This window comes from Penicillium odoratum, assembly GCF_028828045.1.
Source record: "Penicillium odoratum strain IBT 22623 chromosome Unknown utg000008l_segment0_segment0, whole genome shotgun sequence".
NCBI lineage: Eukaryota > Fungi > Ascomycota > Eurotiomycetes > Eurotiales > Aspergillaceae > Penicillium > Penicillium odoratum.
Window position 1 is genome coordinate 2,267,144 of NW_026643150.1, and position 25,416 is coordinate 2,292,559.

Genomic DNA, 25,416 nt, shown 5'->3' on the forward strand with positions numbered 1-25,416 from the left:
AGCTCTTTGGAGATCCAATACTCCGTAGATACCTTATATTTCCAAAAGAGCTGACGTATACCTGGTGCTGAAGCGCTCGATGCTACTGCTGAAAGAGTTGAGAGGGCCTGCAGCTTTCAGGGGCTCAGGGTCTCAGGGGCTCAGGATCTTCAGGGACCGCAGGGACTGATTCCACTTTGTGCCTCATGATCGATTGGACATCCTAATTACGAGTGGATTAAAAATTGACTGCATTAGAATTGTCACAGAAGCAAACGTTTGTGGATCTGCTCGTTTTAAACTTCATGGAGCCGTATTTGGTGGAGAGGGCGGGCAACTTGAGTACATTTTAAGCTGGAACTGAACTCTTTAGTTGCTTGTTGAATGTTTACTAGCTTGTACAAGTCTTACTAGCGCGGGATCAGCCATATGGTGTCAGAAGATCATGGTCCGTGACAGATGATAACATAAAGGCTCTACGAATCCTATTAACGTCACACATCTTTGACTGCACAAATTAAGAATCCTCATATGGCCGTGGTCCTTTCAGCCTGTCCCTGCGTCCTTGATTTGAGATTTTACCATGTTTTCACGATGGGCAAAGTTCCCTTTGCTTACATTTTGTCTGGCTTTGAGCGCCATCTCATATGAATGGACCCCATGTTATTTGGGCGGCTGGATCGAGCTTGTTCAGCCATGCATACGACCATGTTACAATGAGACATTTTATAGTACTTTCTACAACACTACCGCCTGTGGAAGCTACGGGACTATGGTGAATAGCACGAAAAAGTCGGACGTCAATTGTCTGTGTTCAAACCAGATCGCTGGAGTTGCGGCTGTCAAACAAGAGCTCAGCTGTGCCCGGTCTCTCTGCTCGTGGATTAATGGCACTCTTTATAACGAAGATGAAGATGCGTACTCAAGAATGTGTGCTTGGGCATTTGGTAGGTTGAATATCTGGAAGACCTTGAAAATAGCTTGACTAATGGTTGGTGGTAATAGGAGAGGGAACGTGTAACTCTACGAGCACTACAACTTCTATGGGTGTATCACTGGCTCCATCGTCCTTGGCCTTCTTGACTGGAGTCGGTATGATAGCAGGACTTCTATCATATAAAGTCTAGAGATGTCACAAATATGATTGCTCGGTACGGTGTGCAGCTTGTCTCCTTCGGCTTCTGCCATATACAAGTCATGAACGGGTATAATGAGGCAATGGAAAATTTGAATAGTCCAAATTGATACTTCGCAATGTTTCCAAAGCATGCAAGACGACCATTTTGCATACACATGTTTTTGGAATGCGCGGGAGGAGAGTAAAACTCCAGGGGAATAGGAACAGCCGCTTTCGTCACGTGATGCAGGTTTTGTCGGCTCACGTAAACAGGTGTAATTTATCGACCAATGGGGGTGCGTCCTCGAATGTGTAACAGTCCGATTTATTATTCCTACCCCTACCATGGGTTTTGTGTGTAAAGCTGACTAATAGTAAGCTCATTACATAATAATCCATATCTCCACAGCGACAGGTTTGAGGGGAACCCTGTCAGATTGCTCGTTTTGTTAGGGTAGCTCACGCATATAATTAGCCTGCTATAGAGTGCGCTCAGTGAGCGAATCACATTACTGCGTAGGCTCAGTAAGCCGATCAGTCTACTCAGGCCCGGCTCACTGAGCAAATTGATCGGCTCACTAACTAACTAACTAAGTAACTATAAGCAATACTTACATAAGACTCACTAATCCGATCACTGAGCTGGAGGCTGTGTTCAGATCTATTCAGTGAGTAAAAGCGGCGAGGGGTGAGCACTGATCCAGAAAAGGAAGCCAAGAATCGTCAAAAGAAATTCGGTATGTAGGCATTCTCATACGGTAGCCACCCCCGGCTGGAATTGAACTGACGTGTGGTAACTCTCCCGTAAATGACATCTGAAGAGTTTGTTACATCATTTTGTGGAGAGTGCAATCGTGCGCGCTTCCTTGGACTCAAAGTGTCTGTATATGAAGATCTACTTTGTATTTGAGGGACCCAGGTATGACCGCTGGAGTCGACAGAGCATATATATTATTGAACGTTGATTCAGAGCTTTCGGTACTTTGGAGGACCGATATACTTGTATTCTTGTTCAGACCATGTTGGGTATTGAGGGGGGTTTCACGTAAGAATGGTAGTCTACTAGCATCTAGTATACGTTCTAGGTACTGCGTTCGTTCTTCTAAGTGAAGGATGTAGCTAAAATGTACATAATATTAACTCAAGTCGCTATTCCTATTTTCTTAACGTAAGACGGGTACCTTCTAGGAATATGTCTTTTCGCAACCGGATCGAAGTTGGTGTATTCTGTCCCGCATTTGTTGCAGTTCGTATAGGACGGTGATTGATCATATCGTATCTTCTTTGATTGATAACGGCTGTAGGCACCCACGTGGCGGGCTGATACCTGATTCCTCTGCCTGGCGTTTTGGAATTCGTGAGACACATCTGAAATGTGTTATCTTGAGCAGATGGAGATAACTTTATGTTGGAGATAAAGTGATCTATGCGACCACGGACCCCGCCAAACTCTCCCGGGCTTGGCCGAGTGGTCGAGCCAATTAGAAGGCCGTAGTCACGTGCGATCTGAGATCAGGCGGTGTAAATGACGGTGAGGAGGTTGTTGGAGACTGGGCTCTAGGGTCATATGACCCGACGCAGATGTCGCTATGGAGATATGGATTATTATGTAATGAGCTTACTATTAGTCAGCTTTACACACAAAACCCATGGTAGGGGTAGGAATAATCAAATCGGACTGTTACACATTCGAGGACGCACCCCCATTGGTCGATAAATTACACCTGTTGACGTGAGCCGACAGCAGAGCTCCAGCCCTCGTCCCGTTTAGGCTTGGTAGTATCTGTCCATGTGGGCACATCACATGGATCACACTCTCTCTCGTCTTCCCTTCCTCCATACCTCTCAATATTACACTTCTGTTTGTGTCCTCATTCTACATTATTGTAGTCCTTCCCTCTCGGTATCCCTCTCGGCAGCTTCCAGCTCCCAAATAATAATAGAGTCAAGAAAATCCGGAAAAAACGAGGAACAAAGAACAACATATGGAGCCAGCCAGAAAGCCACGAAAGATACACACAGCTAGAAACCAGAAACTCCCCTATCAAAATTTTGCGGTTCCAAATTCATTTGAGACAAATAAAGGCTCTTAATGACATACTGTATTAGATGCGAGTACTATGCTTATATCTCTGCAATATACTTAATCCAAGCGCGTACCTTACGCAGTTGAATATTGATTTTATACTAAGGCATGACTGATTTAGTACCTAGGTTAGAAGTGAGCTTAATATGGCGCTAGATCTCTCTTGAAGTGAGCTCATAATGAGCAGCTCTCTAAAATTTGAGATCTGAATATCCCCACAATTAAGGAAGGGAAGGAGTTATATCTTTCCTTAGCAATTCATTTTGCGGTAAGTAGAATGAACATGATTTCCAATGATAGAATGTTCTTAGACTAAGTGAAGCCGTAGGTGCCTAAGAAAAGTAGACCATCTTATGACTAACATTGAATACAAAGTGAACTTTACAAGAGTATCTACCTTTATCCTCTCCTATTTTAACAAATATGTACGGAGTTTGATTCGCTTTGTTCCTCGTCAACTTTCTTACATACATATGTACGGATGGTCCTCGTCCTAACATAATTAATCTTGATGCTCACGAAGCAGGCTAGGGGAATGACTACTGGATCCTTAGATCTTACTGGAGACCAGATAATCTATAATGGCGATAAGTTTATAGACCCCTAACCTAGTATGGATATACTAACTATTTAATGTATATGGGGAGGTTATAGGGAAGGAAGATGCGTAAAAATATTGAAATGTATTACCTGTAACCTGTGAGGCTATAATTGAAAAGCCCAAAGAAGACCTATTTCTTCTCGCACTTCTGTTCAGAACTCGTAGGCCTATAAAAGCAAATACATAAGGTTGTAAAAAGCTGTTAACTTAAGGTAGTCGCTTAGAATATTATTGTAGGATTAGATGACTGACTTGTTCCAAACCTAACCATTCCGACTCAGCGATATATCTGCTTAGAGTATGCGTATAGTGTACTAAGTTAATCTTTGAAGTTGGAGCGCCCCAGAAAAGTTTTGCAGTTTCTATAGCGTTGATATTGGAAATGATCAAAGCGCAGGAAAGCAGTGGTAGAAAGATGACCGGAGAGGGTCAACCCTGGGCGGTCAAAAAGTGTCAATCTCAAGATATTACCTAGCTAGGATGATTTAATGGGCCAGACCAAAATAACAGACTCATCAATTGTGATAATTGAATGATAGTTGGTACTTAATTCTAGGGTCCACATGTAGTTTCTCCCACTAAGTCTCCCACTCAGTCTCCTACCCGGTATCCTACTCGGCAACGGGGATCACCCGATCTCCACTTATTAGCAGCACGATACATAGGATCATTTTAGAGCAATAGGAAAAAAACATTAGCCATAATTATAAATAATTATACGGGTTTAATGAGTTAAAGTTATGCAAAAGTTCCAAAATAAAACTAATATAATCAAACTAGTGACGTTCTCCAGAATAGCTCCACTCCGTTCCTGGCTCTACGGGGTTTCCACTTCCGGATCGATCGCATCAGCAGAACCCCCCCAACTCCCTTCCCTCTCACTCTTTCCTTTCCCCATCAATCTTTCAGTTCCCGTTACGCAAGTTATCAAATCCACCGTTTCATCATACCGTAAGTGACCCCCTGACCCTTACTATCCTTCTGCATTGTAACCCCCGGAGCTTCCATGGGGTGGGGTTGGGCCACTGGAATCTGAATTGATCGGACGCGCTGGAAACCTGAATGAAACATATCACCGCTGAATCGTTGTTTTCATGATAAATTTATATCATCCTATGTCTCTTTCCATCTACCCATGCAATGTCAACCCCGGCGCTGTTTCATGCTTGCCCGCCCCATACAATATCGAGGGGATGTCGCCTCTTCGGCCCCCATTGATCATGGCCAAACTCGCGCAACATCGGATCATTGTGTCTATGCACTACATCATGCATCTTTCTTGTTACCTTAGACTTTGGAATCTGAGATTTATTATTGATGGGTCTGTCACTAACGTGCTTCTGGACCCTTAGCCCGTGCTTTTCTACTCGAGTGGACACTACGTCAGGTCATCGAATCCCCCGTCATCCAACCTCTTCCCGAATCCTCTATCCCGACCAGTTCCCGCAATCCTTGTGTCAACCAAGGATCTATCCAAGCTGGCAGGAAACAAGCGCCGCAGCTTTTCTTCGCAGGGTGGGTTGCTGAACAGAATGTTCAGTGGCGCCTCGAGCCCACCCAAGACAGATCCAACCCCGATTCCAGGGATTGATAGCGACGCAAGCCTCCAACCCGAAAACGCTAGCCCCCGTGACAAGAGATTCTCGCCGCCTGGCGCCGGATTCTTTACTCGTCGACAGAGTGAAGACCAAGCCCCCGCGGCTGAGAAGGATAAGAAGCGTCGCAGCAGCACTGTCACCAAAGCTGCCAGCTTTTTCAGCAACGCTCGGAATTCTCTAAGTCTCAACGGAGGCTCCACTGCGAGGGAGTATTCGGGTATCAGCAGCAGTCCACAAAGCTCAGACAGCCCGCTCCAGAGGCTTGGGAAAATGGACCCAGCCCTGAGTGTCCCACAAGGGTCATTTAACAACTCTGCAGGTGAATCAGGTCCTACTGCAAAATCCTCCTTCCGGGTCGGTGTCACAGAAGATCGGAATAGAAAATGTCGTCGGACTATGGAAGATACACATGCATACCTGTACAACTTTCTTGGGACTCCGGCCCCAAATGCATCGCATGACATAAATGGCACCTCCCCGCCCAATAAGTCTCAAATTGGAGAGCTTGCAAATATGGTAGAAACAGACAATGGCTACTTTGCTATCTTCGATGGACATGCCGGTACCTTTGCGGCCGAGTGGTGCGGTAAGAAGCTGCATTTGATCCTAGAGGATATCATGCGGAAAAGTCCCAACGCTCCTGTGCCCGAGCTTCTCGATCAAACATTTACAAGTGTTGACCAACAATTGGAGAAGCTGCCAGTCAAGAACAGTGGCTGCACTGCTGTGACCGCTGTGCTTCGCTGGGAGGACCGCGTGCCCAGCTTACATTCGGCCACCGGCTCTGCAGCTCTTGCCACAGCTGCGGCGGCGGCGAAAAAGGATAACTCAGATGCCGCTGAGACACCAAATCAAGATACGCCGATGGGAGGATCTACACTGCCCAAGCTCCAAGAACACGCTGTTCGTCAGCGGGTCCTGTACACAGCCAATGTTGGCGATGCGCGTATTGTATTGTGTCGCAACGGTAAAGCCCTGCGATTGTCGTATGATCACAAGGGAAGCGATGAAAATGAAGGCAAGCGCATTGCCAATGCCGGTGGCTTGATCCTCAACAACCGTGTCAATGGTGTGCTCGCGGTTACTCGAGCTCTGGGCGACGCCTATCTCAAAGACCTTGTGACGGGGCACCCTTACACCACCGAAACCGTCATCCAGCCCGATGCGGATGAATTTATTATTCTTGCTTGTGATGGCGTAAGTCTTTCGACCCCTTTCATCCCTAATCATTCATATCAGCTAATATCTTTTCTAGTTATGGGATGTCTGCACCGATCAAGAAGCCGTCGATTTGATAAGAAACGTCCAAGACGCACAGCGTGCCTCAAAGATCCTGGTTGATCACGCTCTCGCGCGCTTCAGTACCGACAACCTGTCTTGCATGGTGATTCGACTCGATAGCAACCGGGTCAAGGACGTTGTGAACAATAAGACCGAGCTCATTGGCGTGGATGGCGACCCGGCCACAGATGTCTTAGGTGGCATGAGTGAAGCCGATAAGATAGTGGAGGATGCGCAAAAAAACATGGCTAGCCACGGAAACGATGGCCAAGAGGCTGCAGAGCAGGCCGGCCAAGGTACCCCCCAGAAGTCACAAGATCAAAGGCTCGAATCTGGTACGCTCACTGGTAGCTTGCCTCCAGTAGACATAACAGGTGCGAAATAAAGCCTTCCGGATGCTCACCGATCGAGATCATCTATATTCCATTTTATAGGACCACAGAGAAACGATTATTAAGTGCACATTTCCTTTTCTTCCCGCCCCAGAGACTTACATTCAATGCCTCTCCAAGAGCAAAGTCGCCGGAATTGAACCTGGAGTTTGCCGGCATAATTTTTTATCCTTTTCTTTTCTTCTGATTTAAATCTGCACATCGGCGTCAGTTAAGGGTTTCCAACGCACTTAACTGTCTATGTTGCCGCCAACTCGGAGAAACGGGCCTGGTTGTCACAATGTCCTGTTGGCATTTCACCCTTGGCTATTTGGAACTTTCCACTTCCAAACAGATCTGGGTTTATGATTCTAAGACCAATGCTTTCCATCCATTCTTGAATATTCTTTGATTGTATTTATGGCCATGCCATTCCGGAATATGAATCATGACCCTGCATTTTCGTATTCAGGCCTATCGATAACAGTAGAGGATATACCTATCTATTCTTGATCCAGTATTACCCCAGCCGTTTTCTTCAATTGTACCAAAAGACCCACTTAGTCCCGTTTGGATGGATCGGCTTGCCGTGCAGGATCAGATCACGTTTGCCATGAAGTGTAAGGCTTATTTCGATGACCTCGGGAGGTTAATCGGTGCCTTTGAATGAAAAATCAATTTCACACGAAACTTATGAGAAGCTTTCTAAATTTAATAAGGGGTGTGATTATATCTGAGAGACCTCAAGGTTGTATGGACTAGCACGAACATGCATGTGGTACAACATGTGTGAAGATTCTGAGATTAACCACAATTTTCAGTTCCACAACCAATTTAAATCAAGATAGCATCCATATTCGTTGAAGAAACGATAAAGATATCATGACGAATGCCATATATTAGCAATAGGTGAAGCATGCATGTGCTCTTTAAACCACAGGCCACCCGGTAGAAAAGTCAAGGACATTCCATCCGAATTGCTTGTCATCGTCGGCGTATCCGATATCAGTGTTGATGTAGTGGTAGTAAAGCACAGGCCCATACGTGGGATCATCGTAAACACCCCTAGGTACCGTTAGTCTCGCAGTAGTCAACAACCTTTCCAGAACAACTCACTGTCCACCAGGTCCGTAAGTAGTACCGTGGCTCCTCAGAACAATGGTACCACCACCGCTAGTGCAAGATAATCCAGACTTATCAACCTGACAAACAGTTAGCATGCGACCCAGTAAGCCTTGCATACAGATAAACCTACAAATCCACTCGTCGGTGAAGTCGAACGACACACTTTGATCATGTACTCTGATCCAGCTGCAGGGAGCGACGTATCATAACCACAACAAATACCAGCAGAGTAGAACAGGTAGTAGTAGCTGCCGTACTTGTACATGTATGAGCCCTCCTCTGCGTGAGTGCCAGATGAGTTGTAGGCAATATTGTAGGATGATCCGGAGGACTTAGTTGCTGCAGAATTCATCTTGACCTGGTAGATGTCGTCCCAGAAAGAACCAAAGCTCAGGTAATAGGTTCCGTCGACATCGATCAGGTTCGGGTCAATGGCATTGTAGTCCTTGGATGAGGAGGAAGCGACTCCAATTGATCCGTGGTCAGTCCAAGAGTCCAATTCCATTGTCGCCGATGTTGCGAGGCCGATGGCGGAGTCTTGCGATCCAAATGTCGAGACGGCGTAGTAGACATAGTACAGATCATCGACAATGTGAGCGTCCGGGGCCCTATGAAGAGCTAGTCAGTCAAGTTGCCCCCTCAAAGTTTTCCAGCGTTGAAGTTGAAGGTATCCGGTAAGAGTTTGAGTCATTTCTCAATCTCTAAACCAAAAATGCCGTTGTCAGTCTAGTGAACACCATACCAGAGATCCGTATTTCCATCCAAGTCGATGCTAGACCCATCAGGTAGCATAGATCCAATTGTCGTCCAAGGTCCGGCAATACTAGACGCACTAGCATACGAGATCTCGTTTCCGGTAGAAAAGCGGAAGTATTTGCTATCGGACGACCGCTGGATCAGCGTCGGGTCAGAAACAACGCAAGCCCCCGAGCAGGCGCCAGGGTCTGCATATCCATGCACTAATGCCGTGAAGAGCGCCACCGGTAATGCCAAATGCCGAGAACCCATGTTGCTTGGTACCTTGAAGGAACTGTGAAAGGAAAGTGTAAGATGACACTCAAAGCGCAGGGAATTGTGACCTATTTATCTACCCTGATTCAGCACTGGATTCTTAGTAAATATCCCTGACAAGGACCCATTCGTGGAAATGGAGCCCTCGGCATAGTACGAAACGGGCGGCCGGCCTTGTCCCAAAAGGTTCTTCTATGTTCCCAATGAGAGAATCAGGATAAACAGCATGTGGGGGGTGTTCTTAACAGGTACAATATATCCGAGCATGGCGCCAGGGCTGAAACCCCAGCGCCGACTGGTGGATTCGTATGATGTTTGTGGCAGCGCCAAGGCAGCCAAGACGCCTGAAGAGCATTAGAAGAAGTTCCCGCAGGCGACGGAATGCGGGGTGCTTTCTTCAGTCGGTTAAACTTAGTTATGCAGTGTCCATGTGGGAATAGTCTTTGTGCTCTGATGATTTAGCCGAAGTTGACTTTGTGTTTATGTGTTCAGGTGATAAGGAGTCGTCCTTTGAGTCCACTCTGAAACAAGGGATAATTAGTTCTCACAGTAAAAGTGAGACAAAAGAAGACAGGAATGTATACATATCCCGACGTAATCCGGGACTAGTCTATTTGAAGAAATCTAGAGATTGCTGAGTACCAGAAATTCTCCAAGTCGAGAGGTCTATTGCCGAAGTTCTGCCGTATTCATCTATGGACTATCTTGGTCCAATTAAAAGCAGGAAAATCACAGTAGGTCCATATTGGTCACAGGATGACCGCAAAATTAATCCTATCAAAGTCTATATGCTCCGCTATCCAAGGCCAGATTTATGGCAGAAGACGCCTGAAAATAATACAACAATTGCCCTGGAAACTCCTGTATCGCCAGAGCCATTTATCATGATGAGATGAGAGACGAAAGAATAGAGATAGACATAAAGGGGAAACAGCAAAAGCCAAGGTGTTATGCAGTTTCTGTTTTTCCTCGTGGTGAGATCAGATCTCTTGCGAGTCCAGCGCCCAGATCTCCCAATTTTTCACCACGTTCCAGTCTAATCGACGGATATCGCGTCTCCAGATTTGACCGTCGTCGGTTATATTTGGTATACTGGCACATGATTGTGATTGGGGCGGCAGTTCACGGAATTCAGATGGATGTCGTGATGACTGTCCGTCCCCATATCCACTGTCTTCGTCGTTTCTTGTGCGCTTTCCTAATGTTGAAGGCGGGGGGACCTTAGGTGCGAAAGGGGCACGCGTGGCGTCAGTTTCAGAATAGAGGGTAGTGGAGGTAGGCTTTGAATCCAAGACCGGATCTGTGCCATTGGGAAGACTGCCGTTCTGGAGTTTCTCATCCGACGTCCCGGCGATAGGGGTTTCTGATTCCTCATCATAATTGGGAATCGGGGCCTTGTAAAAGTCTCGCAGTTCGAAGACTTTCCAACCCATTCCAACAATCTTGAGCTTGCTGAAGACTTGCTTATCGGCCAAGTCATAACTCATCATTTCATAGAGTACATCGTCATCGATATCCACAATATCCGCTAGGCTGCGTGCACTATTGATGCGTTCCTCGATTTCTGGGGAGAATTTGATACATTTTGCGGAGGGGGAAAAGGCTTTGGAGTGAACATATCTGGCTTTCCAAAAGGGGTGCTCAGGGTCTGCCGGGCTATTATGAGACCCCCGAGATGGACCAGTCTGAGGAGGCGGCGGCCCAGCAGGGATCATAAATCGGAGTGCTCGCAGTTTCCGCAGGAAAGGGACTAGCATTCCGACCGATTCCATGCTTGAAAAGTCCGTTGCCAGACCCAATTGCTCCAGATTCGGGCAAGCATGAACAAGACGGGCAACCATAGCGGTAGATAAAGGCCATTTCGCGGAGAGTAGCAGGTGGCGCAGTGATGCGCCATGATTCATAGAAATATTCGACAGGTAGCTATCTCGTCCGCCCAAAATCAAATTCGTTTGGGTGGCTGGAGAAGGCATGGTGGCTGGGGATTGAGCTGTTGTGCCATTAGGAGCACCACGAGGGGACTCGAATACGGGAGGTGTGACTGCGGATGAAGCGGACGGATTTGTGAGTCGAGCAGAGTTGAGGCAATCCGGGTTATCAGAGGTGACGTTAACAAAGTATATTCGCTCGAGTCCTTTGAAGTTTCCCATGAACTCTGCATTTCTTTTTGATACAACGTCCATACGAATAGACTTGAGTTTGAATGTTTTGTGAGGCGGCATCGTCGGCCAGCTTTGTTCCACGAATGTATTCATCAAGCTGGAATTATCCGTCCCAGACAGGAATGTGACGTCTTCCACAGTGGACGGATCAAACGCGAAAGTGAATTCGTCGCTATGGAAGGCATATAAATTATGGAAACTGAGCTTCTTTAGTGGAAGCGGTTGCTTCGCCGCGATGCTTTTCCGGAAGTAACTGGACAGGGAAACACTCGGTTCTTGCGCAATACGCATACGGGGTGACCAATGGAGCACTAGTTCGCGCAATTTTTTGCTTTTCCATAGAAGCGTCGAAATATCATCCGGGTAACAAAGAGGATCGATATTGGTGATTTTTAAGGTGCGGAGATGCGGCATAGGGGGCAGCACATTGGTGGGTTGTGGGTGACGGGTGGAGGGGAATCGTATCGTTAAATTATGAAGTCGAGAAAGTTGTGTAAGTCCAGTGTAGACGGTATCGAGCATCTTGGTGTTAAGGTCCCAGGAGAAGCTTTCTAAACTTGTCATGCGATCCAGCGCCGCCCGGACCGCAATATTCAGTAACATCGACGAGTCAGGCACGCGGCCAACCAGAGCATGTTCTTCCAAATCATGTCCCTTCCAGTCCCCGCGCAATGTAATTGATCGCACAAGCGTCGCATATGGTCGAGTTATCACCGCGTTGAGTCCCATAGTGAACGGGCTCGCACTTCCGACTCCTTCGGGTTGATCGTCGCGATAACGGATTTTGTCGTAGGACGTGAGTGTTAGACTCCGATAGAGCTGAGGCAGCGCCATATAATTGAGAACACGACATGTTCGGCATAACCGGGCGACGTCGCCTGTATCTTCGACCTGCGCATTTCATCAGGTCAGTAATTTCAGACTTTCTCGTGTTGTGGGGAGCTGACATATGTGACGATTTGGGCGATCAGGTTCAGCGGCAGTACCATCAACGACGCGCCACGGGGTCGATCGATGGCAATGGTAGCATCAAACATATTCTGATTGACGGCCGCCATGATGCGACATCTGGAGAGTGCCCATGAATAAGTTGGGTGGAAAAGTATGGGGAAGTACAAACTCTCGGAGCAAAAAGTTCCCGATGAAACGGTGGATCCACTCGGACCAACCACTAACGTTGCAAGTAATCCATAGATCTTAGTATGTTCTTACAAGGTCAATCAACATTTGAACAGCAATGAAAAGAACTTGGTATATGATTCTCTTATATCAGGTGACCAATATTAGGATATGATAGTTACATACCCTGTAGAGAGTTTTGGATACGCTATGACCTGTGAGAAGAGCGGTCTAATTCAAGAAAACGATATGTTCTATGCATCTCGCATTGAAATTGGTCAATGTCCAAAAGATAAAGGATAAAATAAACATGAGGATGAGGATATGTTCCCAGGGTATATTCGAAGGTGAGCAAGGTCCCCAACCATGCTCCCAAAATCTCAAATGTTCAACGCCTCGCCCAACCGGAAAAAATCATCGAAAAGAAAAAACACCGTAAATGATCAAGATGCGTTGCCATGGTTATGATGCTGTGGATCTTGGGGTTCATAATCATGATGTGAATCGACCTCCGAGACGGTCATCGCTGTCCAACTAGCCCGGTCACTATTGGGCCCTTCTTGCGCATGGCTCACATGCTCATGAACTAAAGCAGCAGCTTCGGGGTCATAGCGAAGAACGTAGTCCCCATCTCCATTCTCCATGTCCGCCTCGCCCCATGGTGCAGATGCGTGTGGCTGAGAAGGAATCACTCTAACCGGTAAATTAGAGTGACCCGGCCGGGGTTGCTCAGCTTGACTGGGAGTTGTTTCCAGCAGAGAATCCCGAGGTTGAGGGGACCAAGTCTGTTGTCCACGGCGACGTGCAGGAATAACTGTGACGGCCAATGGCGCATTTGCAGGTTGAGGCCCCGCACCGGCAAGTCGCGGCCGATGCAGCGAGAAGAAATTATTGTTAGATCTTGAATGTGTCGTATTTTGCTCGTGATCCTCGGCCGCGGAATCAGAGTCACCTTCGTCTGCTGGTTCCTCACCAGCTTGCGCAAAGGCGACCTCTCTTGGGAGAGAGCCGCGTCTTCGCTTGAAATGGTTGATGAGATTGCGCCATCGCGGATCGGATTGAATCATCTGTTGTGATTGCTCCCTGCCATCTTGGACAGGAGCATGCTCTTCCCCTTCTCCGCAGTCTGGGCCGAGATATGTCTCAATCTCAATTTCTTTGCCTTCTTCCAATTCCGCCTCTTCCTCCATGTGTGGCATCGCAACAGGTGGCGTAGGACTGGCGACTGGATGATACCGAACATTATATACTGTGCTGGGAGCACTACTGGTGTCAGCTCGACTAACAGGGGTGATAACTGCGGGAGGTGGGGTAGGTCGATGATTCTGGCGTCTTGGTGCTGCGATACTATTCGTGGGTGGTGGACCGCCAGCTCCGCGATTGCGGTTCCCTCGGTTGATTCCAACACGAGTTCGTAGTGGTCGATGAGCTAGATTCCTGACTCCACCCCAGGCTGAAGAAGCGCCGTTTCCACCTCCTTTATCTTGACCATGGGGTGGATATCGCGGCCAGTCAACCTCTTCGGATGGAGTGACTTCAAGCATTTCATCACCGTCAAATACTTCTCGTCCAAGAATCCCGTCCTTGGTTTCATCACGTTCAAGCGCTTCTATGCGCTCCACCCATTCCCATACTACCACACTGGCCGCTGCTGATCCGACCCACCGAATATAGGTACCCCAGCCGGCGATCTCCGGTTTTGCAATATCCATGACGAAGAATACCACCGGGATCAATACAGCACATAGTGATAAAAGTGCCACAAAGCAGATGTTGCGCATCTTTGGATGGAAGAACGCATATCGGTGCTTCGAAATCGAGTAGAAAATCACCCATGCGGCGTATAGCAAATTGAGAGCCAACTCAAACAAATAACTTAACGCCGGGATCGCATCATCGTATAATCTTGGATGAGTGGAGCTGTTCTTGAAGAAGAAGCTCTCCAAGATACTGAAGATCGTGTCTAGGACAATCAGGGCAAACCCAGCCCATTTTATCATGACTTTCTCTTTATGTCGCGGAAACAGTCGAATCAAAGTCTGGACCTGTGCCAGCCAGAGAAAGGTTTGCGAAATGACACGCACAATACGAATCTCCAGCCCGTCAATAACTTCCTCAGAGAGTGCCTCGGCATCCGAGTATCCATATTGGTATTGGATCTCAGCAACTCTGAAAGAGTCAACCGTGGCGATTGTCAACGAAATGGCAACGAGAAATGCCGCCACTTTCTGCAGCCATGGCCGGCCGCCGATACCGACGATCGATGAGTTCCTGCTGTATGACCTACTGATCATGCTATGTCGTCCGAGGAAATTCACGCCGCCACCACCGGGGCCTCCAACGAAAAACGTGCGGGGGGTGATAAGTAAAATTATAACGAGGATGTAGCTGACGACAGTACAGCAACCGATAGCGTAGAGCTGTGGCGTGACGGAGGAGTAAAACGGATCGCGGGTATCGAGAACAGCGGCAACATGTGTGTAGTCATAAGAGTTGCCAGTACAAACCGGTTCGAAGACGGCATTTTTCGTGAGTGTCAGTTCATAAGACTTGTTCACATGGATAATTCCTGGAAACCACAAATAGTCGGGTCAGAATGGTGTCTGGCGGAAGAGTTCCGGAACTGAGCAGTCAAGAAATGACATACCATCGCTAGGCAATACAAACGGCGTACATCCGGACGAATAGGTTTTGGTCGAGGTCGTTGTCGGATTCGCCCAGATCTGGCGGGGAGTTATACGGAGATCATCGTCCATGATCAGACACTACTAGTGGCTCCAGTTCTATGCCGGTCCAGTTCATGTAGACAATCCACCAGGTTTCCTTCCAATATTCAAGCGCAAAGTTGTCCGATCGAGAGCCTCAAACGGCCATTTTCGGGTGCGAAAGCCGCGCGTCGGAGATCAGGAAAGGGGAGTCGGGGTCGGAGGCCGAACCAAGTGACAGTCGTAAATTTTGGCAGGGGAATGCAAATCGTGAGTGAACAGGAGAGCGCCGATATATACTCTGTACTGGTATTTCAGAAGGGGGGGGGGGGAAAAAGTGATGATTTGCAGGACAGTCAAAGTCGTGAATGTTGGAGAACTGGGCGGGTCGAGATGATCCGCCACCCGGTTCCACTTGCTCTCCCCACAATGTCATTCTTCAGGCCAAATTGTCGCATCGAAAACTGCGCATTCTCTGCGCAAATCTCAGCAAATCTACTTGTCAAGATAGACTGCATATTCGTGCAATTTTCTTTCGGTAGCCTTGGAAGTTAAACAACCATCCATGTGTGTCCCCGTCACCAGGTAAAATATATCTACTGCATGTTATTTGTGCACATGTGCAGATGCTCATGTCCAGATTTACCATTCATTACATGTTTGTAATCCGTTCGTTGGCATGCGTTACTCTGCTACTTCAGGCTATACACAGTATTGTATACAAATTCCAGAGATTCAAAAGCAATATTCAAAACTTGGATGCGTAGTATATAATATGTGCTGCACGCATTCTCTAAAGACACCATATACAAACCAAGCCGGGTCCAAGACTTGATCAGGGTGAAATGTTCAACAAGTTCTCCCCATCATACCTAGCTAGCCCCGCTAGCCGTCTTCCAACACTCGTCATTCCTTTCATCAGCAGAAATTAATCAGTGGGCATGACTTTGTCAAAGCTATACCAGCTTAGGCCTGAGCAGCAAAACCAAGGCGAGGACCGTTGGAGTCGAAGACAACGTATTGGCTCTTCAGGAAGATATCACCGAAGATAGAAAAGCCCAGACCAGAGTTGCTCTGGATACCACCAAGGCACTTGGATGAGCCACTAGAGACGGGAGCATAGTTGATCAAACTGCCAGAGACAACAGCATCGTACCCAGAGATGGAAACAGTGAAGTCGGGCAGAGTAGCGGAGCAATCGAAAGTGTAGCCGCCAGCGGACGAGTCTGAGGCTGCACCGCTAACCTGCTTGTAGTAGGCGGAGACAACCTCGTCATCGAGCAACAGCAGGGTGGTGCCGGTGTCAGCGATACCCTTGATAGAGCTACCTGACTGGGAGCCAATCTTGTAGCTATCAGCGGTGAAGCCCCAGAAGCCCTGGGAGCTGTCAACATCAGTGTAAGTGAGAGAGCCGGTGTATTTGGACTTGTCGATGAAACCGAAGTCGTAGGAGCCGGGGGCGTTATGCTTCAGGGACACGGCGAAGAGGGGAGAAGCGAGGGTCGACTTCACAGTGTCAAAGAAAGTGGTCTGCGACTTGGGCTTGACGGTGTTGATGGAACTGAAAGCAAGACCCAGCAAACCGTCGTTGTTCTGGTCCTGAGTAAACTGCTGGCTGATCGTGGCAGCAGCCTCAACAGCCTGACCGGATGCTTTAACGTTACCGACGGAGACGGTATCCCTGTAGACATCACCGCTAGCGGAGCTGCCGTCACCGTAGGAGATAGACCAAGTGTAGCCAGACAGCTTGGTGCCGTTGTTCGGCTTGTAGAGAGCGTGGCCTTCCTGCTCAGAAGCAGGAAGCTCGGAGGAAAAGACCCAGCTGTATCCCAATTAGCTTTGGTTCATATTATTACTCTCGGAATATCAAGCGGATCTACTTACAGATCGGCAGAACCGGTGTCAAAGTCCAAGTTCAGGGTGGTGCCGCCGACGTTGACGGGAGTGAGGTACTCCTCGTCATCATCCTCGGGAGTAGTGGTAGCAGAGCCGCTCTGCTGAGCTGCAGCATACACGTGGGTAGGCACGTTGGCGCCATACTTGGCGAGAGCACGAGCGTAGTTGTTGGCAAAGTTCTGGGTCTTGGTAGCAGGGACAGCAACTTGGTTGACACTGAAACTCTTCTTGCCACCAGTAGGGACGGCCGAAGCAACGGAGGCAAGGCCAGCCAGGGCTGCGGTGATTTTGCTGAAGACAACCATGGTGGACGGTTCAACGAAAGTCTTGTATAAAACGAATGAAGTGGAAAGATCGTAAAGAAGTGGATGGAGAACCACAATCAGCTGGACATGAAGGACCCTTTATAGATTTAGATTTCTCGATGTTTGGCCATCTTGACAGGATCCAGAGTATACAATGGCACCAATAGTGTCAGTCAGCGCACGATCCAGGAGGAGGAATTTCTCCTCAGGGCAATCAAGGGTGCCGATCCAGATACTGCAGGGACTTCGGAGCCGTAAATTTCGAGGTCATCACGGAGTCCATCGGCCAGCCACGACGGCACAATGGATTAGGGCTCCACTTTGACAGGGACCAATGCTGAATTCATGAAGCGATCGAACCGCGTTTCGTGTAAGTGGAGAGTCTGATAAATGGCAGCCTATATTGCGCCTTCTCTGCAAGCACCAGCATTTTTGGTTACTTTGGCGGAGATGTCCGGACGAAAGTTAACTCGATACTCGAAGCCATTTGGCGGAGCCCTGACGATCCCCATACGCCTTCCCCGACGGTGCTGTCCCTAAGTGGAGTTCAATCCGACCAGTTGAATGGTGTAGGGTGAAAACTCAAGATATTAATCAGGGACCACGCATAATGAGGTTTAGTGATAGAAGTGCCCGATAGAAGCCCTGACGATCATTCTCCCGTTATCTCCATGACTGGCCAATCACTGCCCGAAGGCGGAACCTGTATACTTTAGGCCCCTCTCATTGAGGTAGCATCGTGCTTGAATGTCATGGCTCGAGATGGTAGGGCATTCTCATTGGATAAACATGTTGAGTGAGTCCAGAACTTTTCAGCTGAGCTAATGCAGTTCCTGTTCACGGATTGGTTGTTTGTACAGCATCTGCAGCCCCCTTAGGTTCAGCCGTAATAACTTTGCCTTCGAGCCAAGATCTAGCTCTACCTTGTTTCAGAATTCAAAACCTTGGAAACTGAGATCACAGTGGAACATGTCAGTAGGATCCCAGCAAGAACAAATTAACTTGCCAAGAAGGGATTATTTGCGTAAGTAAAACGCATAAAGTTCCCGACCGGAGTCCGACTCCGCTGAGATCGGCTTTGCATATCCGTTAGACTAACTAGTCGGAACCCTGCATCTGCTTACGACAACCCCTTAGTTAACCATAATTAACATTCATGTGTTTATCCCGTGAGCATCCCGATGTGACCTTCCCGAGACTCTTATCGTATCAACGCACGAATTTTAGGGGGTCCATCGCCCGGCTATAAGATCCTTCGGGGCAACGATCGTCCTAACGTCTACAATACCCTAAATCGGTGGGGATCAGCCTCGAAGATAGATCAGTGATGGACCGCAAATTAAGCCTAAACAGAAACCTATGATCACACCTGGTACTCTTCTAGATCTTGATAGGTTCAACCCCAATATGATAGTAACCTGCGGAGCATCTTGGAGGGGTCACAAGGGCCGATGGACTCGGCAGTGGAGAACTCTTCGAGGATCGGGTTGTCCGAATGAGTATCTATATAGTTTCATCTATAAGGATAAATCATTCGTGAATATTCCTGAGAATAGAATGGTGCTATTCAACAACTGATAGGCTCGTTCAGAGGCAATTGAGGTGAAAAAGTAGTCGATCCATGCAATAATGATGCCAGATAGCCTAGACGCAGCATAGTCTATCCGAGGCTAAGGTGCGAAATTACATGTAAGCCACCCCGAGAGCTTTATTTCACGAGGCTGAAAATAAATGAACACTCTATTCCTACTTTACTGCGATCTTCACTGCGATCTTCACTGAATGGCTGAAACAAGGCTTAGTATCTCAGCATGTGAAGAGATCATCTGTCATATTGTGGTGAAACGCAGCCCCGCTATCTTGAGACCCGACGGAGACCGAGCGGGACCTTTAATCTGGAAGCCTACAGAAGAAACCTTAAGATATCAAAGAAAAAACGAATAAAGGGGAAAAAGAGAACAGGAAGAGAACTTCGTTGGCAAACACGGAGACGAGAATCCGCCAAGCATGAGAAACGAAGGGCTTGTTTCAACAAAATTGCGACTCCAACGAATCACATCCTCCACCCAGGCTAGAACGCAGAAACACAGGGACGCCAAGTGTAGATCAGGCAGGGGTATATAGTATAAACGAGGAAAAGAACGCACAAAGGGAGAAAGTACATGTCGCGCTGGCTTGAGGCATTATCGCAGGGAGGTTGGGGTTTTGACGATCATATCACAAATCAAGATAGGAACTGAGGGCCAAGCCCACCGGAGTCGCCCTCATGAGCACTATTGTCATAGCCCTCATTAAGCAACACTTCCAACATGTCAAACTCGCCAAGCATCGGTCCAGTCCCACCTAGACCCTGATCAACCACCGCAGTAGAGCTGTTGAAGAATTGATCCAAGGGAAGGGCAAACCAGTCAGGGAGTGCAGTGTTTGCTCCATTACTATCAAGGGGCTGCGAGGAGACAGCATGGTTCGGAGAAGACCGCCCAAGACCATTGGTAGTTATCGTCGAGTTCGAGTCGTAATAGTTGTAGTAGACCGACGGTGGCGGCGGCATGAATGATACACCCAGGTTAGAAGAGTTGATCGGCTGAGCAGGGATATTAGCAAGGGAGTCGTGAGCTGATCCAATCGGGTTCCCGCCGGCGCTGCTGCTTTCCACATATCCCAAGCCGCCTCCGCTCGGAGTTGCGTCCTGGGTGGATGACCAAGGGGTTTGCGCCCCTTCACGTCGACCCGAAACACTCTCCCGAGGGGGCGAGTGGGCTCGTGAGACCGGAGCGGAGCCACGATCCTGTCCGTCACCTTCCACACCGCGGTCATGCGGTGCGAAACGTAGGAAGCGGGTCCGAATACTACTGGTCAGTAACTCTAGCAGTCGAGCAACAGTGTTACTGATGTGTACATCATCGACGACAAAGGTGCGAAGGGCCTCCACTGTCCGGTCTTGTAGATCCAATGACACTCGCACGTCATCTTCACGAGCACCTAGGGTGAATGTCTGCAGGCGAGGTTAGCATTCATCGGAGTTTCTCTAGCCACAGTGGGACCTACTTTTAAAATGAAGATCATGCCAGACAGAATCCGGAAAAACGTCCGGATGGGAGCATGCTTGAGACGCCCTCCCGGAACGAGGCCCTCAAGAACCGTCTGTAGGATCTTACGGGAGGCATCCACAACCTCCTGAATGTATTGCTCGTTGACGCGGTATAGCTCCATCAAAGTCCGAAACCAACCGCTGCTGCCGGGAGACGGACCCGAGCCCGGCCGCCCAGGCTGAGCTTGGGCAGACTCGTTGGACATGGTAGTCCACCGGTCGACAACAGCTTGTAGAGCGAGCGAGTTAACATACAGCCCTATTTGATGTCAGTATATAGTGATACTCAAATTCATTTAGAACATTGTACTTACTTGTATACTCGTATTCAATGAGCAGGATGCTTCGCATCGCCGAAGAAACTGCTAGGTATTAGTTTCTATCATACCAGAAGTTCTGCATTATTTACTGAACTCACGATTGACATTATCGAGATGCTGCCGGAATTCTCGCAGCTGGGGTTGGAACCAGTCAATTTGCTCCCGATATCTCCCGCTCTTGATAAGCTCCGACGTTTGTTCACTTGATGCAAATAGCTGGTGATTAGCCTGATAGACAATTTTGGAAATGCCCATCCAGCAATCCTGCATTCTATCAAGGTCCGGATCCCCATCTTTGGAGTCAATGTTGTTTCCTTCGACATCCTGGCCCCATTCAGATAGGGGAAGCATTGATGGAATGCCCAATCGCCCACTGCTGTGTGTAATGAAGACTAGAATCAACCTTCGTAGACGACGTTTTCTTATCTGTTCTGCAGGGGACTCAGGCGTGCTTTTTGGCTCGGTTTTATGATCAAAAACGCCAAGTTCAAAAGCAAGAGCTTGTGCAGTACTCAGTAGCATCCAAGACATCCGGTCCGATCGCCAAGCTGGCTCCAACCATTTTTGAAACGCGAATCTACCTTCAGGGTTCGCCCCCTTTGCCTGCTCACCAATTTCCAAATCCTTGTCAAAGTTTTGGCTCTGAGCATCGATGTCCAACAGTGTATTTTCATCGTCACCGGGAGGGAAGTGCAGATTTCTCGGGTGCCAGTCCGTAAGAATCAGCAAAGCCTCCACAGTACCTAAAGCTCTCAAGTTGCCTCTCAAACTGGGTCTGCTGGAAGTTGGAGCGAGATCAAGAGATCGCGGTCCACCGATCCCTGGGCCTCCGGCATCGAATTTCTCTTGACCCCAGAACAGGCGTTCAATCATGCCTCGCAAGTAAGACCAGAGACGGTCATGGATATAGAATGCCCGGGTGCTAGCACCGTCGCCTTTGGGTTTCAAATGCCGTGAAGCAATCGTCAGGATGGTCACTGCTAACACGGGCTCTTCCGTCAGTAATATCCGATGTTTCGAAGGCTCCGAATAATCCGGAGTCACCACTGGACTCATGGGCGCTAGATTCTCGTAGTAGTACGCAACGTAGTCCATGCCCTCTTCTACCGTCATCCATCCGGCACGGACGAACCGAAGCCGTGACCACGCCCGAACGGCATCGATGTACCCCGGGTCTTGAGTATTAGCTGAGCCATCGGACGGAGCAGTGTCCTCGGATATCTGGGGATCTACGGCACCTGGTCCACCGGCTGGATATGAGCCATTTGCGCCGATGGACATGCCCGATCGCGGCGTACGCGAAAACGATCCACTCAGATTTCCCGGGGAATTGACATTTGCCAGAGGGGAAGGGCCCGAGTTAAAGGAGGAAACGGATTGTCGTGCTGCAAAGCGATTCAGATCCTCTGTTCTCCCCGCCGCTTCAGATAGCAAGTGTAAAGCGTCGTGTGTATTGGTGATGGCAGGCGACAACAATTCCACCGCCGTACGATTCAGCATAGGCGGCCCACCATACCCAGGTGCCGAGCTTCTCTCAGCAGTGGAATAGCTGGGAATGCGCGGGGCTCTCGACTCTAGAAACTGTCTCGCGGGCGCAGCTATGGGTGCACTTGGGGTGTATCGTTGGGCGGCAGCGACGGAGGCGACAGGAGGGGGCGCTTCAGGCCAGCGTTGACGAGGCCGAAATCCATCAGTATCGAAGGATGGTTCAGGCGGGATGAATGGAGATCCATCTGACGATGCTTCTTTCTTCGCCGCGACCTCACCAATCATCATCCGTTTGTCGCGGCGAAGAACATCGGCCTCCTCAACATCTTCCTCGGGCGGTTCGGAGAGTTTACGCTTGCGACGAGTGATAGAAAATTCACATCGTTTGCTTTCGCGGCGACATCGTACACATGGTGGGGGTCGAGGGTTATCGACACCTGGGGTGATGTTTTGTGATCAGTCAGCTAGACTAGGAAAAATATCCCAAGTGGGATGAGAGATCGCTGATCTTACTGCCCAGGTCGCACTTGACCTTACGCTTGCGACACGGATCGCAAGCTTGGTAGCCGCGTCTATGCTGCGGGGTAGGAGACAGCGATTTGCCGGGATCATGGCCCACACTAGAGTCTTGTCCCATGTTGGGCTCAAAAAGGTGACCTATTCAGCTTGAGTGGGTAGCGGGATGTTGGGGAAAGCCGATGCAAAGCGAAGATAAGCTGTGAAAGGGGCGGTGGGGTAAGTTGCTTATATGAGCGGAAAACCGATTGGACCGTTGAATCACAACAAGATGACAATGGAGGCAGTAATTTAGTTCATAAATTAAAAGTAAATTAGAGAGGAAAAAGAGCACGAGCGCGAGTACACTCATTTCAAATTCAACCATTGTTTCCATGTCCAAGCTCCCCAGTTCTTGACCAGCCACCGGTTTCGATTGTCTAATAGAATCATCCTGCGGGGTAATAACTTTTCTGCAACATGGATAGTCGCGGGTGGGCTCTCATGCTTCGACTATATTGAATTGCCCGTGTAGATGATCGAATGACTGGACAATTAAGAGTATGTACTTCCAAGGTTCAAGTTACTCCATAAGATTTCAAAATGTACGAAAGGACCTATGGAGTCACGTGAGGCTCTTTGTCAATGTCAACAACGGCAGTCAACGGCAGTCAACGCCAGCTTACCCAAGGAGCTAGACTGTCATCTCCGACCGATCTCGATAACTAACTCCATTCGATAAATGGGTAGTCTAGTATCCAATATATTTTACCTCTAAAGAATAACATAAAGGTTCATCTGCTTTGGGACTCAAATGTCCGGAACTGGAGTGGCGGACCACCCTACGCGACGCCCATGCGATCGCTGCCGTCACCGCAAGTCGAGATGTATACGGGAGCCGGGGAAAGAAAACTGCACGTTTTGTAACTTGAGTGGTCTTGAATGCACCTCCCTTCATGGGCCCCGACCACGGAAAAGGGCCAGAAAGTCCCCGAGCGCAACAGAAACCAAGTACGTTTCGATATCGGCGGGAATCTTCTTAGCTAACCCTATCATAGAAAAAAACGACATTGTAGCTCTCCAACACCATCCACCGCTGGCTCTGCCGAAGAAAAGACAATGACTGATCCAATCAATTCACGACTGGATGGTACTTTAGGTCTAGAGCTTCATCTGCATTCCGAGTATATTGGCCCCGCTAGCTTTCATGAACCTGAACTTCTTGACCTGCGACCATCTGCTATGCTGCTCAGTGACAATGAGAGATGTTATCCGCGACGTGTGAATCAAACTGCCGCATTTATCACCTATCCTGATAAGGACTCGGCTTCTGAAATGCAACGCATCACCGACCTAGATCGCATTGAAGAATCGATACGTCCGCTGGGACCAACCTTGGTCAATCTTTATTTTCGCATTATGCACCGCACATTCCCGATCCTGGATAAAGCTGTGTTCTTGGAGAAATATGCCCGCTCATACCGCGAGTTTTCTCCACCACTACTTGCTGCCGTTTACCTTGTCGCGCTAGACTGGAAGCTCTTTGATCGAACTCTTGCTACTGCACCTCGGACACCAGACACTGAAGCTCTGGAGAATCTAGCAATGCGAGCCATGGACGACGATCTGAAGCGACCCAAGCTCTCCACATTACAGGCTGGCCTGTTGTTATTGCAGAGAATGAGGTCTTCTAATAGCACCTTTCCTGCGCAACTAGTATCACTCGGGCAAACTTTGGGAATTCATATTGATTGTACAGGTTGGAAAATTCCAGAATGGGAAAAAGGTCTACGGCGACGTCTGGCATGGGCGCTATACATGCAGGATAAGTGGGGCGTTCTTGTGCACGGGCGACCGCCTCTCATCCCTGCTCATATTGACGAAGATGATGGGACAAGCGACTGGGATGTTGGCCCATGTACAGTCAACGACTTCCCAGAAGAAATGACCGGTCAAGAGGAAAATGGGGACGAAGGTGTAGATGGATCCGCGGGTCGGGCGGCATTCCTGCAATCTATTGAATTAACAAAGATCTTCAGCCGGATTGTATCCACTTTTTACTCAGTCGGCGCTACCAAAAAAGGCGGACGACTTGAGCGGGTTGGACCGTCTGGAGCTATGAGCCTGGCAAAACCCCTAGCGATGGAGTTACGCGAATGGCATGCGGGAATCCCTGCCCTCGCTGCGGCTATCGACGAACGGGGCATTGCATCTCTCACACATGGCAGCAGAGCTGACAATTCATCGCGCATTACTCCGCGTTCTTACCCCAGATAGCTTGCCGTCTCTTCGTTCAGCCATTAGAACCGCTGCCCGCGCCCGACTCATGTCAGCCATGAAGTTGATTGGATCATTTCAGCCAGAACACATTCAATCATTCTGGGGATATGCAGCAGCAGCTCAGGTGGCTTTGGTGGGTTCCTTTGCTGGTCTTTTGTGGGCAACGAGTCCTCAAATGGATGAAGCAGCGGGGTACGTCGAACAACTGGAAAAACTTCGCTGGGTCTTGCAAGTTCGGGCATCCGCTGCTCCATTTGCTCGCGAGGCACTTCGTATGCTCCATGAAGAGGTCGGTGATTTGGCTGCTGTAAAGGAAGCGACATTCCGAGACTCTTAGCGCTAGGGTGCTCTTGTACTCCAAGCCTATGAGACAGGTGACCTATAAT

At 48.6% G+C, this 25,416-nt stretch overlaps 7 protein-coding genes across 7 annotated transcripts; 2 read left to right on the forward strand and 5 right to left on the reverse strand.

The window, feature by feature from the left end:
• Positions 1–5,315: 5,315 nt before the first annotated feature.
• Positions 5,316–7,047, forward strand: ptcG (type 2C protein phosphatase PTC1; the record flags this gene model as incomplete). Its single annotated transcript, XM_057144999.1, has 2 exons — positions 5,316–6,578; positions 6,637–7,047. The coding sequence occupies 2 exons, from the start codon at positions 5,316–5,318 to the stop codon at positions 7,045–7,047; spliced, it is 1,674 nt and encodes a 557-aa protein (XP_056990753.1).
• A 915-nt stretch (positions 7,048–7,962) lies between these two features.
• On the reverse strand, positions 7,963–9,166 carry N7520_011067 (uncharacterized protein; the record flags this gene model as incomplete). The annotated part of the gene is made up of 4 exons (XM_057145000.1): positions 7,963–8,098; positions 8,150–8,235; positions 8,289–8,766; positions 8,901–9,166. The coding sequence occupies 4 exons, from the start codon at positions 9,164–9,166 to the stop codon at positions 7,963–7,965; spliced, it is 966 nt and encodes a 321-aa protein (XP_056990754.1).
• Positions 9,167–10,149: 983 nt separating this feature from the next.
• Positions 10,150–12,389, reverse strand: N7520_011068 (uncharacterized protein; the record flags this gene model as incomplete). The annotated part of the gene is made up of 2 exons (XM_057145001.1): positions 10,150–12,222; positions 12,279–12,389. The coding sequence occupies 2 exons, from the start codon at positions 12,387–12,389 to the stop codon at positions 10,150–10,152; spliced, it is 2,184 nt and encodes a 727-aa protein (XP_056990755.1).
• A 504-nt stretch (positions 12,390–12,893) lies between these two features.
• N7520_011069 (PalH/RIM21 family protein) lies at positions 12,894–15,206 on the reverse strand (the record flags this gene model as incomplete). The annotated part of the gene is made up of 2 exons (XM_057145002.1): positions 12,894–15,019; positions 15,098–15,206. The coding sequence occupies 2 exons, from the start codon at positions 15,204–15,206 to the stop codon at positions 12,894–12,896; spliced, it is 2,235 nt and encodes a 744-aa protein (XP_056990756.1).
• A 915-nt stretch (positions 15,207–16,121) lies between these two features.
• On the reverse strand, positions 16,122–17,356 carry N7520_011070 (pepsin-like aspartic protease; the record flags this gene model as incomplete). The annotated part of the gene is made up of 2 exons (XM_057145003.1): positions 16,122–16,977; positions 17,040–17,356. 2 exons carry the CDS (start codon positions 17,354–17,356, stop codon positions 16,122–16,124), a joined length of 1,173 nt encoding a protein of 390 aa, XP_056990757.1.
• A 2,224-nt stretch (positions 17,357–19,580) lies between these two features.
• Positions 19,581–22,892, reverse strand: N7520_011071 (uncharacterized protein; the record flags this gene model as incomplete). The annotated part of the gene is made up of 5 exons (XM_057145004.1): positions 19,581–20,351; positions 20,405–20,706; positions 20,762–20,809; positions 20,866–22,692; positions 22,769–22,892. The coding sequence occupies 5 exons, from the start codon at positions 22,890–22,892 to the stop codon at positions 19,581–19,583; spliced, it is 3,072 nt and encodes a 1,023-aa protein (XP_056990758.1).
• Positions 22,893–23,869: 977 nt separating this feature from the next.
• On the forward strand, positions 23,870–25,367 carry N7520_011072 (fungal specific transcription factor domain-containing protein; the record flags this gene model as incomplete). The annotated part of the gene is given in 2 exon segments (XM_057145005.1): positions 23,870–25,010; positions 25,024–25,367. The coding sequence occupies 2 exon segments, from the start codon at positions 23,870–23,872 to the stop codon at positions 25,365–25,367; spliced, it is 1,485 nt and encodes a 494-aa protein (XP_056990759.1).
• Positions 25,368–25,416: the final 49 nt, after the last annotated feature.